Source organism: Somniosus microcephalus, chromosome 20, assembly GCF_052327205.1.
Source record: "Somniosus microcephalus isolate GS21.2 chromosome 20, FLI_Smic_1.0, whole genome shotgun sequence".
Lineage (NCBI taxonomy): Eukaryota > Metazoa > Chordata > Chondrichthyes > Squaliformes > Somniosidae > Somniosus > Somniosus microcephalus.
Window position 1 is genome coordinate 15,001,705 of NC_141006.1, and position 18,280 is coordinate 15,019,984.

Below are 18,280 nucleotides of genomic sequence, written 5' to 3' on the forward strand. Positions count from 1 at the left end.
CCTCCCCTTTTAGATTAACAGTACCATAACACTCATTTAACAATTAAATATCAAACTAATTACAATTAACACTTTTAACATGCAACATTAGCTGAAAATAGTCTATTTATATATTCAGTCTTTGGGGAGGCCTCCTGATCCTTTCTGGATAGCGCCTTTCCCGAGTGTCTTCCTCTTGGTGCGGAGGCGATTCTGGCCCCCTGTCGTCGGTTGGTTCATCAGCTTCCGATGCTACTGTTTCTGGGGTAGATGCGACCTGTACGTCGGGTTCATCACCAGGTACGTATGGGCGAGGCATGGGGTTGACTTGTTCCTGTGACTCTAGGATCTGGTCAGCATGGCGTCTCACGATGCTCTCCCCAACGTCCACTGTGTACATTAGTGGGCCCTGCCGTGTGCATATCGTTCCTGGCTGCCATTTTTCTGTTCGGTAGTCGCGGGCCAAGACTGGTTGCCCTACATTGAAGCTCCTTCTTGGCTTCTCATGGATGTGCTGGAATTGCTTACTCTCAACATCTGTTCGTACGTTTGGTCTGAGCAAATCCAGGTGAGATCTTAACCTTCGGTTAAAGAACATCATGGCTGGGGCCTGGTTGGTGACTGCATGTGTCGCATTCCGGTAGGCGAACAGGAAATTGTCCACCTTGTGCTGCAGCGGAATGTTGTCATTGTACATAGCATTTATTGCCTTCTTAAAGGTTTGTACGAACCTCTCAGCCAATCCATTTGTGGCTGGATGATACGGGGCGGATGTGTAATGCCTTACCCCATTCTTTTTCAAGAACCTCTGGAACACTTCAGACACAAACTGTGGTCCGTTGTCGGAGCAAATCTGTTCTGGCAAGCCATTCCTTGCAAAAATGGTCCGTAGGACTGCAATAGTTTTCTCTGTGGAGGTGGAGGACATTTTGATGACCTCAGGCCATTTCGAGTGCGCATCCACGGCTATTAAAAACATTGAGTCCATGAATGGACCAGCAAAATCAATATGCACCCATTGCCATGGAGATGAGGGCCACTCCCATGGGTGTAGAGGGGCCTGTGGTGGTGCATTTTGGACTTTCTGGCATCCTGAGCAGCTCTTGGTCAGGTCCTCGATTTGTTTATCGATTCCCGGCCACCACACATAAGCCCTGGCTAGGCTTTTCATTTTTACCCCTCCCAGATGACCCTCATGAAGCTCAATGAGCACTCTATCTCTCAACTTGTGTGGAATTACCACTCGGGATCCACACATCAAGGTCCCCCGGCACACTGACAGCTGTTCTCTCCTTGTCGAGAATGCTGGCAACAGTGAGTCGCCATGTGCTGGCCATCCCTTCACCGTCAAATCATGTACCCGAGACAGTGTTGGGTCATTTCGGGTTTCCTTTTCGACACAAGCGTTAGTTACCGGTAGGTATTCAACTATAGTCGAATGGAATATTTCGACAGGATCCACTGCTGGTGCTTCCTCCGCAGTAGGCAGTGGCAGGTGTGATAGCCCATCAGCATTTCCATGCTGTTTCGTGCCCTTATATTCAATCTCATAGTGGTGCGCCCCTAGAAAAAGTGACCATCTTTGTACTCATTGCGCAGTCATCACCAGAACGCCCTTCTTCGGATTAAAAATGGAGACAAGAAGCTGGTGATCAGTCAGCAAAGTGAATTTCTGTCTGTGAAGATAGTGATTGAACTTTTTCACTCCCCACACTAGGCTGAGGGCCTCCCTGTCAATCTGGGCGTAGTTACGCTCGGCTGAGGTTAGTGATCGTGACGCAAAGGCTATTGGCCTCTCTGAGCCGTCCGAGAATTTGTGCGACAGCACCGCTCCAATGCCGTAGGGTGACACATCACATGCCAACCGAATTGGTAATGCTGGGTTGTAATGGGCCAATACCTCTTTCGATGTGATTAGTGTTTTGCTCTTCTGGAAAGCTCGTCTACATTTGTCACTCCACTTCCATGGCACCCCAGTTTACAGTAGGGTGTTCAGTGGGTGTAGTATTGTAGACAAATTTGGCACGAACTTATGGTAGTAGTTTACCAGCCCGAGGAACGACCTCAATTGTGACACATTTTCCGGTGCTGGAGCCTTGACTACTGCCTCAAATCTTCTCTGGGGACTTATGTAACCCCTCTTTATCGATAACGTGGCCACAATACGAGATCTGTTTTCTAAAAAACTCGCATTTGGGGCGGTTAGCTCGGAGCCCATATTCCTGCAATCTAGTGAGCACCTGCTCCAGGTTGGCAAGGTGATCACTGTCATTTTCGCCCGTGACCAGGATGTCGTCCAAATAACACTGGGTCCCTGGGATCCCTTGCAGGACTTGTTCCAATGCCCTCTGCCAAATAGCCGGAGCTGATGCTACCCCGAATACCAGCCGGTTGTATTGGTAGAGACCTTTATGGGTGTTGATTGTGAGGTATTTTTTTGATGCTTCTTCTACCTCCATTTGTAGATACGCCTGGGCCAGATCAATCTTAGTGAAGCGTTTCCCTCCAGATAGCGAGGCGAAAATATCTTCAATCCGCGGAAGTGGATATTGTACGGTGTGAAGGACCGGGTTCACTGTTACCTTAAAGTCCCCACAGATGCGAACCTTCCTTGGTTCCCCAGGCGTGCTGCTCAATGACTTTTTCATCACAGGGACGATGGTGTAGCCCACTCGCTCCAGTCTACCTTGGACAGTACAGCTGAACGTTCCAGATTCTCCAGCTCTGCTTCGACGGCTGGGCGGATCGCATAAAAATTTTGGGCTTGCGTTTTCTTCAATTTTAATCATCGCTGTCATGCCTTTTAGTGTTCCGAGTCCTTGCTGGAACACTTCTTTCGCGTCAGTTAGGATCTTTGACAGTCGCCCAGGTGTGACGTCATCATCCTTTTTGTCAGCCACAGTCAGTGCCTGTATGGAATGCCAATCCAGTTGTATTTTCCGGATCCATTCACGTCCCAGTAATGGTGGTCCTCCATCTTGCAATACATACAGGTCTAGTTTTGGTGTTTCCTTACCGTTATATATAACGGTCACCCTTATTTTTCCTTTGGGGTAGACTTTTTGCCCCGTGTACGTCTTCAAAATTATTTTTGTGTCTCTCAAGGGTATGTGTGAGAATAGCCGCTCGTAGTCCCATCGGTTTATGACTGTTAGGGCTGATCCTGTGTCCAATTCCATCTTTACCTGGACTCCTGCTATCTTGAGAGTGACCCAAATGGTTCGGTGATCCTCCATTGTGATCACATTATGTAGTTTCAGACAACTCAGTTCCCTGCTTTCGGAGTCGTTATCACTCTTTTGTTCGTCTGAACTATTCTCCGTCATCTTATGTACCTTCTTGTACTTTCCTTTCGTAGGTTTCTTATTGCTGGTTTTCTTTCCAGACCTGCAGACTCGTGCTATGTGTCCTACTTTTCTACACTGTCTGCACACTTTGTCTTTGAACCAGCAATCATTCTGGTCGTGTGTTGTTCTGCCGCAGCGATAGTACTTCTCTGTTCCATATGACATTTCGTTTGTGCCATATTCCTGCGGTCTCTGTTGTATCTCTGCAGCGCCCCGTGCTGCTGCTTCATATGATGCCGCAATGCTGAAAGCCTTTTCCAGCGTAAGGTCCTTTTCAGATAAAAGCCGTTTCTGGGTTCCTTCACTTTGAAGCCCACACACAAACTTGTCCCTTAAGGTATCTGCCAGTCCCGCTCCAAACTGGCAGTGTTTCGATAGTTTGCGCAGTTCTGTTAAATAATCAGCATTGCTTTCATCCTTATGCTGGTTCCGTTTGTGAAACTGGAATCTTTCTGCTATCAGCAGTGGTGTGGGGTTTAAATGTCCCTGTAGTATTGTTGCTATGTCTTCAAAACTCTTTTCTATTGGCTTCGTTGGGGTTACTAGATTTCGTAATAAACCATACGTCTTTGCACCCATTAAATTTAACATTACCGACGCTTTCTTGTCATCTGACACCTCATTTGCCTTGCAGTACACCTCTATTCGTTCGACATATGTAGTCCAATCTTCGACTTCATTGTCAAATGCGGTGATACTGCCACTCTTCGGCATTTTGGGTGTGGTTTAAAATGGCGTCTCCCAATGGCTTAAAATGGCGTGTCCCGCGCTTTCCTTCCTCCCCCGCTGCTGCCAACGCCGCTCCCGTCGGTTCTCGTGGCAATGGCGGCGCCCTGTAGGTTTCACGCGCTTCTCCTGCGCTGCTGCCAACGCCGCTCTCGGCGGTCCTCGTGGCAATGGCGGCGCCTCGCGGTTTTCTGCGCGTCTCTCTCTCCCTCTCTCCGACGCTGCTCGGCCCCTGAACACCGGCTGCACCCTGTGTGCTCTGCCCTCTCTCTCTCTCCCCCGTCGACACTGCTCGGCTCTTTGCTGTGCTGCTCGATCGGGCTCTAGCCCGCCGCTGTCCGGGAAGGGTCTGCGCACTACCTGTTGCCAGCCCGTTTCGCTGGACCACCTTGACTGGAAAGCCAAGCCTGGCTCTCGACAGCCTCCCCCGCAATTCTCGGGTCTCTGCTGGATGACTGGGCGGTTGCCCGTGGTCGACGCCCGAGTCTCTGGCCTTGACCTCCAATCCACTGATCTCCAGGAACGAATCCCTGGGAGGTGATGCAGAGTTGCAGGTAGGTTCGAACTTGCCTTGTCGCCAATGTTGTGTCTGGGTATAATAAGACACAGACTACAGGAGAAACGGCACAACAGGTGTTTACTCAACGTGGCTCACAGTGGAACTGCCTGTACAGATTACTACTCAATGCTATATACAGGTGTGCTCATTGCCGGTACTACAGTATACATGAGCTGTAAAAAGTAGTTCCCCCCTTAAAGGTATATACATTACAGGCGGCCATTAACTTCGGCCCGCGGTGGCACCGGCAGTTTTCCGGCCTACTTGGATTTCTAGGCCAAGAGTTTTAGTTGCAATCACCACAATAACTACAACTATATTTAATCATGAATCCATTGTCCCTTTCAATTTCACTGATTGAAATCACGCTAATATCTGTTAGTTTAACTGAAGGGGATAATTAACTGATAATTAAATGAGTGTAGTGGTAGTTAGCACTATGATGGTTGCTGAAAACTTGGGGAAGGGAGCATCATTTGGGCTCATGAGAGAGATAAGGTCCTGCATCCCTGTATTTATAATCTTCAGTGCCAATGAAGAGAATTTTGCTGTAATCGATAGCTCAGCTTTGTATTTCTTGTCGCTGTAGAGTGAGAATGACAGCGCATGGCAGCAATTAAAGAAAGGGTTCATCAGGAAGGCTGGGGATTAAAAAAAATAGCAGGATACAATAGAATGAAACTTCAAAGAAAACTAGCATCTCATTAAATTGACTGCTGGCTGCTGAACGGTTTACAGAATTTTTTTTTAGGGCGCCAATAGACAATTGAATTTTCACAGATTAAATCACGCTTGACCAGCAGGCACAGCAACAGCAGAAGGTGTGATCTCAGAGGTATAAAGATGACAAATAGTTTTGGAGATATGGAAACCACAGGGATGGTATATATCGGAGCTACAGGGAACCTTAGAGAACTGTAGTGGACCTGAGGCACAGAGTCTAGACAGTATGGCTTCTCTGTCCATTCTACATAAGTTTCAAAATTTGGAAAAAATTTCACCAAAACCCTGAAGGGCAGTTAGTGAATTTTCATCCCTCCACGATAAGACAACATGACAAAGATCATTTAATATCTGTAACTGTAATGTATATACCTTTAAGGGGGGAACCACTTTTTACAGCTCATGTATACTGCAGTACCGGCAGTGACCACACCTGTATACAGCACTGAGTAGTAATCTGTACAGACCAATTCCCGTGTGAGCCACGTTGAGTAAACACCTGTTAGACCGTTCTCCTGCAGTCTGTGTCTTATTATACACAGGCACAACATTGGCGAAAAGGCAAGTTCGAACCTACCTGCAACTCTGCATCACCTCCCGGGGATTCGTTCCTGGAGATCAGTGGATTGGAGGTCAAGGCCAGAGACTCGGGCGTCGACCACGGGCAACCACCCAGTCATCCAGCAGAGACTCGAAAATGGGCTGGCAACAGGTAGTGCGCAGACCCTTCCCGGACAGCGGCGGGCTAGAGCCCGACCGAGCGGCACAGCAAAGGGCCGAGCAGCGTCGACGGGGGAGAGAGAGAGAGGGCAGAGCGCACAGGGTGCAGCCGGTGTTCAGGGGCCGAGCAGCGTCGGAGAGAGGGAGAGAGAGACGCGCAGAAACCCGCGAGGCACCGCCATTGCCACGAGGACCGCCAAAAGCGGCGTTGGCAGCAGCGCAGGAGAAGCGCGCGAAACCTACAGGGCGCCGCCATTGCCACGAGAACCGCCGGGAGCGGCGTTGGCAGCAGCGGGGGAGGAAGGAATGCGCGGGAGACGCCATTTTAAGCCATTGGGAGACGCCATTTTAAACCACACCCAAAATGCCGAAGAGTGGCAGTATCACCGCATTTGACAATGAAGTCAAAGATTGGACTACATATGTCGAACGAATAGAGGTGTACTGCAAGGCAAATGAGGTGTCAGATGACAAGAAAGCGTCGGTATTGTTAAATTTAATGGGTGCAAAGACGTATGGTTTATTACGAAATCTAGTAACCCCAACGAAGCCAATAGAAAAGAGCTTTGAAGACATAGTAATGATACTACAGGAACATTTAAAACCCCACACTGCTGCTGATAGCAGAAAGATTCAAGTTTCACAAACGGAACCAGCATAAGGATGAAAGCAATGCTGATTATTTAACAGAACTGCGCAAACTATCGAAACACTGCCAGTTTGGAGCGGGACTGGCAGATACCTTAAGGGACAAGTTTGTGTGTGGGCTTCAAAGTGAAGGAACCCAGAAACGGCTTTTATCTGAAAAGGACCTTACGCTGGAAAAGGCTTTCAGCATTGCGGTATCATATGAAGCAGCAGCACGGGGCGCTGCAGAGATACAACAGAGACCGCAAGAATATGGCACAAACAAAATGTCATATGGAACAGAGAAGTGCTATCGCTGCGGCAGAACAACACACGACCAGAATGATTGCTGGTTCAAAGACAAAGTGTGCAGACAGTGTGGAAAAGTAGGACACATAGCACGAGTCTGCAGGTCTGGAAAGAAAACCAGCAATAAGAAACCTACGAAAGGAAAGTACAAAAAGGTACATAAGATGACGGAGAATAGTTCAGATGAACAAAAGAGTGATAACGATTCTGAAAGCAGGGAACTGAGTTGTCTGAAACTACATAATGTGATCACAACGGAGGATCACCGAACCATTTGGGTCACTCTCAAGATAGCAGGAGTCCAGGTAAAGATGGAATTGGACACAGGATCAGCCCTAACAGTCATAAACCGACGGGACTACGAGCGGCTATTCTCACACATACCCTTAAGAGACACAAAATTGATTTTGTAGACGTACACGGGGCAAAAGGTCTACCCCAAAGGAAAAATAAGGGTGACCGTTATATATAACGGTAAGGAAACACCAAAACTAGACCTGTATGTATTGCAAGATGGAGGACCACCATTACTGGGACGTGAATGGATCTGGAAAATACAACTGGATTGGCATTCCATACAGGCACTGACTGTGGCTGACAAAAAGGATGACGACGTCACACCTGGGCGACTGTCAAAGATCCTAACTGATGCGAAAGAAGTGTTCCAGCAAGGACTCGGAACACTAAAAGGCATGACAGCGACGATTAAAATTGAAGAAAACGCAAGCCCAAAATTTTTTAAGGCCAGACCGGTACCTTATGCGATCCGCCCAGCGGTCGAAGCAGAGCTGGAGAGTCTGGAACGTTCAGGTGTACTGTCCAAATTAGACTGGAGCGGGTGGGCTACACCCATCGTCCCTGTGATGAAAAAGTCGTTGAGCAGCACGCCTCGGGAACCAAGGAAGGTTCGCATCTGTGGGGACTTTAAGGTAACAGTGAACCCGATCCTTCACACCGTACAATATCCACTTCCGCGGATTGAAGATATTTTCGCCTCGCTATCTGGAGGGAAACGCTTCACTAACATTGATCTGGCCCAGGCGTATCTGCAAATGGAGGTAGAAGAAGCATCAAAAAAATACCTCACAATCAACACCCATAAAGGTCTCTACCAATACAACCGGCTGGTATTCAGGGTAGCATCAGCTCCGGCTATTTGGCAGAGGGCAATGGAACAAGTCCTGCAAGGGATCCCAGGGACCCAGTGTTATTTGGACGACATCCTGGTCACGGGCAAAAATGACAGTGATCACCTTGCCAACCTGAAGCAGGTGCTCACTAGATTGCAGGAATATGGGCTCCGAGCTAACCGCCCCAAATGCGAGTTTTTTAGAAAACAGATCTCGTATTGTGGCCACGTTATCGATAAAGAGGGGTTACATAAGTCCCCAGAGAAGATTGAGGCAGTAGTCAAGGCTCCAGCACCGGAAAATGTGTCACAACTGAGGTCGTTCCTCGGGCTGGTAAACTACTACCATAAGTTCTTGCCAAATTTGTCGACAATACTACACCCACTGAACACCCTACTGCAAACTGGGGTGCCATGGGAGTGGAGTGACGAATGTAGACGAGCTTTCCAGAAGAGCAAAACACTAATCACATCGAAAGAGGTATTGGCCCATTACAACCCAGCATTACCAATTCGGTTGGCATGTGATGCGTCACCCTACGGCATTGGAGCGGTGCTGTCGCACAAATTCTCAGACGGCTCAGAGAGGCCAATAGCCTTTGCGTCACAATCACAAACTCAGCCGAGCGTAACTACGCCCAGATTGACAGGGAGGCCCTCAGCCTAGTGTGGGGAGTGAAAAAGTTCAACCACTATCTGCACGGGCAGAAATTCACCTTGCTGACTGATCACCAGCCTCTTGTCTCCATTTTTAATCCGAAGAAGGGCGTCCCGGTGATGACTGCGCAACGACTACAAAGATGGTCACTTTTTCTAGGGGCGCACCACTATGAGATTGAATATAAGGGCACGAAACAGCATGGAAATGCTGATGGGCTATCACACCTGCCACTGCCTACTGCGGAGGAAGCACCAGCAGTGGATCCTGTCGAAATATTCCATTCGACTATAGTTGAATACCTACCGGTAACTAACGCTTGTGTCGAAAAGGAAACCCGAAATGACCCGACACTGTCTCGGGTACATGATTTGATGGTGAAGGGATGGCCAGCACATGGCGACTCACTGTTGCCAGCATTCTCGACAAGGAGAGAACAGCTGTCAGTGTGCCGGGGGACCTTGATGTGTGGATCCCGAGTGGTAATTCCACCCAAGTTAAGGGATAGAGTGCTCAATGAGCTTCATGAGGGTCATCTGGGAGGGGTAAAAATGAAAAGCCTAGCCAGGGCTTATGTGTGGTGGCCGGGAATCGATAAACAAATCGAGGACCTGACCAAGAGCTGCTCAGGATGCCAGAAAGTCCAAAATGCACCACCACAGGCCCCTCTACACCCATGAGAGTGGCTCTCATCTCCATGGCAACGGGTGCATATTGATTTTGCTGGTCCATTCATGGACTCAATGTTTTTAATAGCCGTGGATGCGCACTCGAAATGGCCTGAGGTCATCAAAATGTCCTCCACCACCACGGAGAAAACTATTGCAGTCCTACGGACCATTTTTGCCAGGAATGGCTTGCCAGAACAGATTTACTCCGACAACGGACCACAGTTTGTGTCCAAAGAGTTCCGGAGGTTCTTGAAAAAGAATGGGGTAAGGCATTATACATCCGCCCCGTATCATCCAGCCACAAATGGATTGGCTGAGAGGCTCGTACAAACCTTTAAGAAGGCAATAAAGGCTATGTACAATGACAACATTCCGCTGCAGCACAAGGTGGACAATTTCCTGTTTGCCTACTGGAATGCGACACATGCAGTCACCAACCAGGCCCCAGCCATGATGTTCTTTAACTGAAGGTTAAGATCTCGCCTGGATTTGCTCAGACCAAACGTACGAAGAGATGTTGAGAGTAAGCAATTCCAGCACATCCATGAGAAGCCAAGAAGGAGCTTCAATGTAGGGCAACCAGTCTTGGCCCGCGACTACTGAACAGAAAAATGGCAGCCAGGAACGATATGCACACGGCAGGGCCCACTAATGTACACAGTGGACGTTGGGGAGAGCATCGTGAGACGCCATGCTGACCAGATCCTAGAGTCACAGGAACAAGTCAACCCCATGCCTCGCCCATACGTACCTGGTGATGAACCCGACGTACAGGTCGCATCTACCCCAGAAACAGTAGCATCGGAAGCTGATGAACCAACCGACGACAGGGGGCCAGAATCGCCTCCACACCAAGAGCAAGACACTCGGGAAAGGCGCTATCCAGAAAGGATCAGGAAGCCTCCCCAAAGACTGAATATATAAATAGACTATTTTCAGCTAATGTTGCATGTTAAAAGTGTTAATTGTAATTAGTTTGATATTTAATTGTTAAATGAGTGTTATGGTACTGTTAATCTAAAAGGGGAGGAATTGTAATGTATATACCTTTAAGGGGGGAACTACTTTTTACAGCTCATGTATACTGCAGTACCGGCAGTGACCACACTTGTATATAGCACTGAGTAGTAATCTGTACAGACCAGTTCCCATGTGAGCCACGTTGAGTAAACACCTGTTATACCGTTCTCCTGCAGTCTGTGTCTTATTATACACAGACACAACAGTAACCATGTGATGAACAGTGTGTGGCTGAGATAGAGAGGCTATGGGTGATTACGAGAGAGAGCAAGCAAGAGAGAAAGAAATGTTCTACTAGCCTCAATGTGAGTGCGATGGAGAGACTGTGTGAGAAAGGTATGGAGGAAAATACTACAATCGTCACTATTTAAGAGTCAACTGTTTTTTTTTTAATTGTATATGTTCAAACCACCTAATCACAGCTAAAGGACAAAGAAGTATTACAAATCTCATGATCTATAGCTGTTTTTGTATTGGCCTCAGAGGGATGCTGATGTGTGGGTCCAACCCTAATGCAGATTTGCTAAGACTGGCTACTAGGAAGACCATTTAGTTGGAGGTCCCACCAAGCAGTCTTAGTGAATCTGTCAAGTTTCCATCGTGGTTGCTGCTGAGTGCAGAATATATTGGAAACAAGAAGCAAAATGTTAGAAACTAGGGGTGCCTAACAATGTATATGGCTACGTGAATAATACTGTGTTTAAATGATTGTATGTTTCTGCTCGAGACAAGTAAGAGGTTAATGTATAAGTTATGTCTTACTGGGACTGCATAAGTTTTGTTTTCCTAGAGGCTTGTATTAGACTTTGAGACAAAATGTCTTCAGTTTGTTAGATTAGATGAGGCATAACATTCCACACAGGGGCCCATAGCATGGCCTTGCCCTGCCAGGCTAGCTGTTTGTTGTTTGTAAGTTAGGGTTTTGACTTTGTTAATGTATCTTTAATTTACTCAATGAAGGCCCAACCTATGTTCCTTCCATTATTACTAATACAGGAAACTTTGTGCTATCCGGCACCCATGGGACCGAGCTACTGCCGTTTTTTAAAAAGCTCCGGATAGACTAGCGTCAATGTTATCAGATAGGAGCTTTTCATCGCAGTATCTGACCACAAACACTGTTGCTCAGCAACAGCTTGTAAACACTCGGCCCGTGGCTTGGAAGCATCTCTGAAGCTGTTGCTAAGATACAGAGACGCTTTCTAGAGCCTGCCGTGTCTGACCACAAACACTGTTGCTCAGCAACAGCTTGTAAACACTCGGCCCAGTAGCTTGGAAGCGTCTCTGAAGCTGTTGCTAAGCGACAAAGACGCTTTCCAGAGCCTGCCTGTGAAAAGAATGCTAGGAGAAGAAAAAAAACCTAACCAAAACGGCTGCTGATTTCTGCCGTTAGATCAAAGTTGCCGGACATTCAACTTCCGGATAGCACAAAGTTTCCTGTAATCATATTATAATGCTACGGTAGAATTTGGAATTTATTTAACAGAACTACTTGTGAAGATAATTAAAAGTTAACTAGTATAGAAAGACATAGAATAAAAGGAATTTAGGGGAGTTAAGGTATCCATCTCAGGATGGAGCAGTTTGTTAAATGAAAGTGAGATAACGAACAGCTGAAGTGGGACAACTCTGTCTTGGGCCTCATGATTGAAAGGGTACAAGGCCAGGCCTTGTACTTGCTGTGCCAGGGAGGATAGGGACAAAGAGAGATAGGACGAATTCCAATGGAGGAACCTTCAAAATGTAAAAACAAGAAAGATAAATTGGCAAAGGACATGAGACCCCTTTGAGGGAGGGCTTTCATCCAAGAATTGAGACAAAGAACTCGATGTCCCATTGGGTACTGAGATTTTAGGGGAACTTCTATCGGTTAAATGGTCTTGTCAATAATTTGACCTCAGGCCCACCCCTAAAAAGAGAATAAAAGTAACACCCTGAGTGCTTGCCCACACAGATGGTGGAGGGAAGAACCAAGCAGAAGTTGGGCTGGTCGAACGCTCTATTGAGAGTGATCCCATGCTCACCAACTCGGGGGTTCTAGACAAGAGGAAGAGAGGCCACAAGCCAGAGTACTGTTCACGCACGCCAGCCGTCTGTCTGATCGTGTCCGGTATCAGCTACTTGTCACGGTCGTATGTTTTTGCTGTATTACTAGTGTGTTACATTCCGTCCTAAACTCCGATTAAACACAATATATCCACCATATTGGTTTGCACTCGATCCTGTTTACCAGAGATACACGAATCTCTACAGAAAGCACTCCTCTAAGGCCAATAGAAAAGCAACTTATGCTTTGGTCACCACAATACTGGTATTAACACAGTACTCACAGTGATTACATAGAATTACATAGGACGTTTATGCTCCACTCGAGCCTCCCCCCATCCTTCCTCATCTAACTCTATCAGCATAACCCTCAATTCTCTAATCCCTCATATGCTTATCTAGCATCCCCTTAAATGCATCTATACTATTCATCCCAACTAATCCCTGTAGTAATAAGTTCCACATTCTCACTCTCTGGGTAAAGAAGTTTCTTCTGAATTCCCTATTTTGATTTCTTGGTGGCTATCTTATATTGATGGCCTCTAGTTTCGGTCTTCCCCACAAGTGGAAACACTCGCTCTGTGTCTATCAAAAACGTACAAAATTTTAAAGACCTCTAGTAGATCCTGGGCTTCATGAATAGAGGTATAGAGTAAAAAAGCGTGGAAATTATGATGAACCTGTATAAAACACTGGTTCGGCCTCAACTGGTGTATTGTGTCCAACTCTGGGCACCGCACTATAGGAAGGATGTGAAGGCCTTAGAGAGGGTGCAGAAAAGATTTATGAGAATGATTCCAGGGATGAGAAACTACAGTTATGTGGATAGACTGGAGGAGCTGGGGTTGTTCTCCTTAGAGCAGAGAAGAGTGAGAGGAGATTTGATAGAGGTGTTCAAAATGATGAGGGGTCTAGACAGAGTAGATAGAGAGAAACTGTTCCCATTGGCAGAAGGGTCGAGAACCAGAGGACACAGAATTAAGGTGATTGGCAAAAGAACCAAAGGCGACATAGGAAAAAACTTTGTAATGCAGCGAGTGGTTGGGATCTGGAATGCACTGCCTGAGAGGGTGGTGGAGGCAGACTCAATCACAGCTTTTAAAAGGGAGTTGGATAAGTACCTGAAGGAAAAAAATTTGCAGAGTTATGGGGAAGGGGCAGGGGAGTGGGACTAGCTGAAGTGCTCTTGCAGAGAGCTGGCACAGGCTCGACGGACCAAATGGCCTTCTTCCGTGCTGTAACCATTCTATGATTCTAGATCACCCTTCAGCCTTCTCTTTTCAAGAGAAACGAGACCCATCCTATTCATCCTTCCCTGATAGTTATAACCTCACAGTTCTGGTATCATCATTGCAAATCTTTTAAGCACCCTTTCCAGTGCTGCTATATCCTTTTTATAAGATGGCAACCAGAACTGTACACAGTACTCCAAGTGTGGTCTAACCAAGATTCGATACAAGTTTAGCATAACTTCACTACTTTTCAATTCTATCCCTCTAGAAATAAATGTTAGTGCTCGGTTTGCTTTTTTTATGGCTTTATTAACCTGCGTCACTAATTTTAGTGATTTGCGTATTTGTACTCCCAGATCCCTTTGCTCCTCCACCTCATTTAGATTCTTATTTTCCAAGTAACATGTGACTTTCTTATTTTTCTTATCAAACCTCACACTTACCTATGTTGAAACTCATTTGCTAATTATATGCCCATTCTGCAACTTTATTGATGTTTTCTCGTAATTTGTTGCAGTCCTCCTCAGTATTGACTATCCCCCCCAATTTGGTGTCGGCCGCAAATTTAGAAATTGTGTTTTTGATTCCAAAGTCTAAATAGTAAATATAAATTGTGAACAACAGTAATCCCAGCACTGATCCTTGTGGGACCCCACTTCCCACCTTCTGCCACTCTGAATAGCTACCCTCTACCTTTACATTCTGCTTTCTGTCTTGCAGCCAGCTAGCTATCCATTCTGCTACTTGTTCCCTGACCTTGCTCTGACCTTGTTCATTAGTCTATTATGTGGTACCTTATCAAAGACCTTTTGGAAATCTAGATATATTTCATGTACTGCATTACCCTTGTTTACTATCTCTGTCACCTCTTCAAAGAATTCAATGAGGTTGTTCAAGCAAGGCTTTCCCTTTTGAACTATTTCAATAGCAGCGTAGCTACGTGTTGTACATTGTACACTGTCGGATATAAAATCACAGACACTTTGCGAGTTAAAAGCTGTCATTTAGTTTTGGAGACTCAATAGATGTTCATAAGTGACTTGAGCTGTAACCTTATGCTTAATGACATCATCATCTTGACTAAATTACAGCTGTGAGTTTCTGATCATATTTGATAATGAATTTGAGTTCTCTATTCTGTACAGTCTCAGAATAACTCAGGACATTCTTGCCAAAAGAGTGGTAATATTGTTATTTTACTAATTGTGGTTAATTTATGATAATTCGTACCTCAACATCAAGATCGGAGTACCTCAATCTTTTCCTCTGTAAAAGTAACAAACAAATGAAATTAGTTAACACAAAAGTTTTTGGAAAGGTAGTCACTGAATTTATTAATTACATTCCCTCTCCCATTAAGTCCCCTCAGGTTTCCTTACACAATGCACCAATTCCTTAGCAGCAGACAGGCAACCCATTGACCACTGGGATGTGGGTAAGTGCAAATGCCTGGACTCTGTTCAATGTCCGCACTTGATGGCACATGCGAGACTGGAAGCTCACTAACATGAATCTTGTCATTCATGTGAAAATGACTTATGTAATAATACTGGGCAGCCTGCTGATGGCACTGTCCAGAGAGAGTATAAATACTCGGGCATGGGCCCAGCTTGTGCAGGACATTCTTTAATAGGAACAAGTGAAGGACACAACTAGATCTCCATGTTGAAAAACAGTTGATTAAAGCCTTGTTTAATACTCAGACCAAGTGCCTCGTAGTTTTCTTACGTCACTCACTGTGCAGGCGATTGTCCCCCAGCATGTTGGAGCAATAATGTGCACCACCAGATTTTGGATATGTTGATGGGGGAACTCAATGCTAGTTCTATATTTTGTCTTCCTTCTCTTTGCCACTCAGCTTCATCATGAATGGGCCTCCCAGACTGGATTTGTTTGCAACGGGGTTCTGAATCCCAGTCTTTTGAAGAACATGCCTCATCTCACCACAACGAGGTCACCAGTCCCCCATAGAACATTACATCGCTGCCCACATAATGAAACCATGTGATATTCTCAGCAGTGTAACTTACAGCACAGCAGAATGTGTCTCAAGAGGGCTGGAATACAAAGGGGTGAAAGTTATGTTACAGCTGTACAGAGCTCTGGCGAGACCCCATCTTGTGTACTGCATTCAGTTCTGGGCACCGCACCTCAGTAGCCTTGGAGGGGGTGCAGCGCAGATTTGCCAAATGATACTGGGGCAAAACGAGTTAAATTATGAGAACATGTTGCATAAACTAGGCTTGTATTCTCTAATTGAGGTGTTTAAGATGATTGAAGGATTTAATAAAGTAGAGAAACTATTTCTTTTGGTGAGGGAGTCCAGAACAAGGAGCTAGGCCATTCAGGGTGATGTCAGGAAGCACTTCTTCTCACAAAGGGTAGTGGAAATATGGAACTCTCTTCCCAAAAAGCAGTTGCGGCTGGGTCAATTGAAAATTTCAAAACTGAGATTGCCAAATCAAGCACAGGCACAATGGGCCAAATAGCCTCCTTCTGTGCTGTATCATTCTATCACTCTATGATTTTTGTTAGGGAAGGGTATTAAAGGTTATGGAACCAAGGCAGGTAGATGGATTTAAGATACAGAGCAGCCATGATCTATCTGAATGTCAGAACATGCTCAAGGGCCTACTCCAGTTCCTATGGTCCTGGAACATATGACAGAGGATTCTGTGATGTATCTATTGAAATATACCAGAATTAAACTCCTTCATTAACTCACCTGTCTTTGAATCAAAGCTTGCATAAACCCTTTGGCTCAAAAGCTTCTGTAGCTCTCAAACAATTATAAAGAAACACAACCCCATGAGATGAGTACTTATAGGTTAATGGGTAGGGGGGAGTGAGTTACAGGCTCAAGCTGAGAGCACATCACAGAGTTAACCTGTAACAGAGTAAACAGGATGAAAATAAGGGCTTCTAACAATGGGAATTTGGTGAAAGTAGGAATTAGATGCAGAGGAGGAAGTGCTAAGGAGACCAGCTTATAATATACACAAGTAATATGAACTTTAAAATGGCAGCATTGGAAGGGATAATGATGTGTCATTCCTGAATGATGTGTCATTTCTGAAAGATGTGTCATTCCTGAATGATGTGTCATTTCTGAAAGATGTGGGAGTTTCCAGCACCAGATGTTGACTGGGGCAAACCACTGCTCGGGCAAAGTCATCAACTCACACCATTCGAACTCAGAATCTTACAACTTGAGAAGGAAATAGAAATAATCTGATACATCAGAGGGAGAATTTAAGAGGTAATCACATGGATGAGGGTTAGGGAGCAGGCAATGGAGAGGGAAAGATGTGTGACTATCTAAGGGACAGGGAAAGGCAGGAAGGAAAGGTTATTACAGCAGCGAGCAGACCAACTGCTCTCAAACAGACTAAAGCTGTAGTTTCCTGTGGGGAGAAAGAGGACTCCGGAAGAGCCATCGAATATATATCAATGGCACAAGAAACAAGAGATGACTCAAGGGGTGGGGGGAAATTAGCAACACTGCTGGACAGTAGTGACAGGGGATTCAATAGTTAGAGGGGCTGACACGATCTTCTGCAGTCCAGACTGACAGTCCCACATGCTTTGTTGCCTCCCAGGTGGTAGGGTAAAAGACATATTGCATAGATTGGAACAGATTTTGCAAGTCATTGTGGTCCATGTGGGACTCGATTTGTTGGGTATTAGCACCAGTTCTGGAACAGATGGAAGCTATTCTTCAAGGATGACTACATCATTATACGTCTTCAACATCAGAACAGGCAGGATACTAAGTTACTGGCAGAACAGTTAAGTCAGGAAGTGATCAGGTATCTAAACTAGGAAGAGGGGAAAATAAAATCCACCAGAACAGCTAAAATTCATGTATTGCAAACGCAAAGTGTGACAAATAAACTAGAGGAACTGGAAGCAATTATGTTTCAGGAAGATCTAACTTAATAATAGTAACAGAAACCTGGCTACAAACTGGGAAAGAATGGAAAATAAACATATTAGGATATAATATACTTAGGAGGGATAGAAATGATAAGAAAGGTTGAGTGGCAATATTGGTAAAAGAACAAACACAGGCTGTAGAGGGGGATAATGTAGACAAGGAAGGGGTACAGACTGACAATATGGTTGGAGCTCAAAGATAAAAAGGGCATGTTACATTAGTTGGGGAGTATTACAGACCTCCAAATTGTGGGAAGGAAATGGAAGAAAAAATCTGCAGTCAGATTAGAGAGATGAGTAAGAACAAGAAAATTATCATCTGGAAGATTTTAATTATCCACTTATCGATTAGGACAGAAAGGCAGTAATTGGAGAAATGGGAATGGTCTCCTTTCTCAAGCAGTATGTTAGGGGAGAGGCATTTCTAGGTCCGGAGTGAAATAGATCTGGTACATAAGCTGAGCAGGGGTGAGCACCTTGGGAGTCGTGACCACAATATGATAAGGGTTAAGATCCATCTGTTAAGGGAAAAAGTCCATACTAATACTAGAACACCAGATTTAATTAGGTCAGATTTTAGAAAGATAAGAAGTGAGCT

General features: G+C 45.6%; 1 protein-coding gene across 9 annotated transcripts in view; it reads right to left on the minus strand.

The window, feature by feature from the left end:
- LOC147103064 (adhesion G protein-coupled receptor B2-like) overlaps window positions 1–18,280 on the minus strand; it is a 1,231,153-nt gene that overhangs the window by 39,174 nt on the left and 1,173,699 nt on the right. For all 9 annotated transcript variants that reach the window (XR_015072890.1, XM_085962346.1, XM_085962351.1 and 6 more), the window contains one exon: window positions 14,977–15,012. Coding sequence is in view for 8 of the 9 variants with exons in the window: in XM_085962346.1 (XP_085818472.1) it covers window positions 14,977–15,012 (36 nt within the window). In the remaining variant the exon portion in view is untranslated. The remainder of the gene's footprint in view (window positions 1–14,976; window positions 15,013–18,280) is intronic.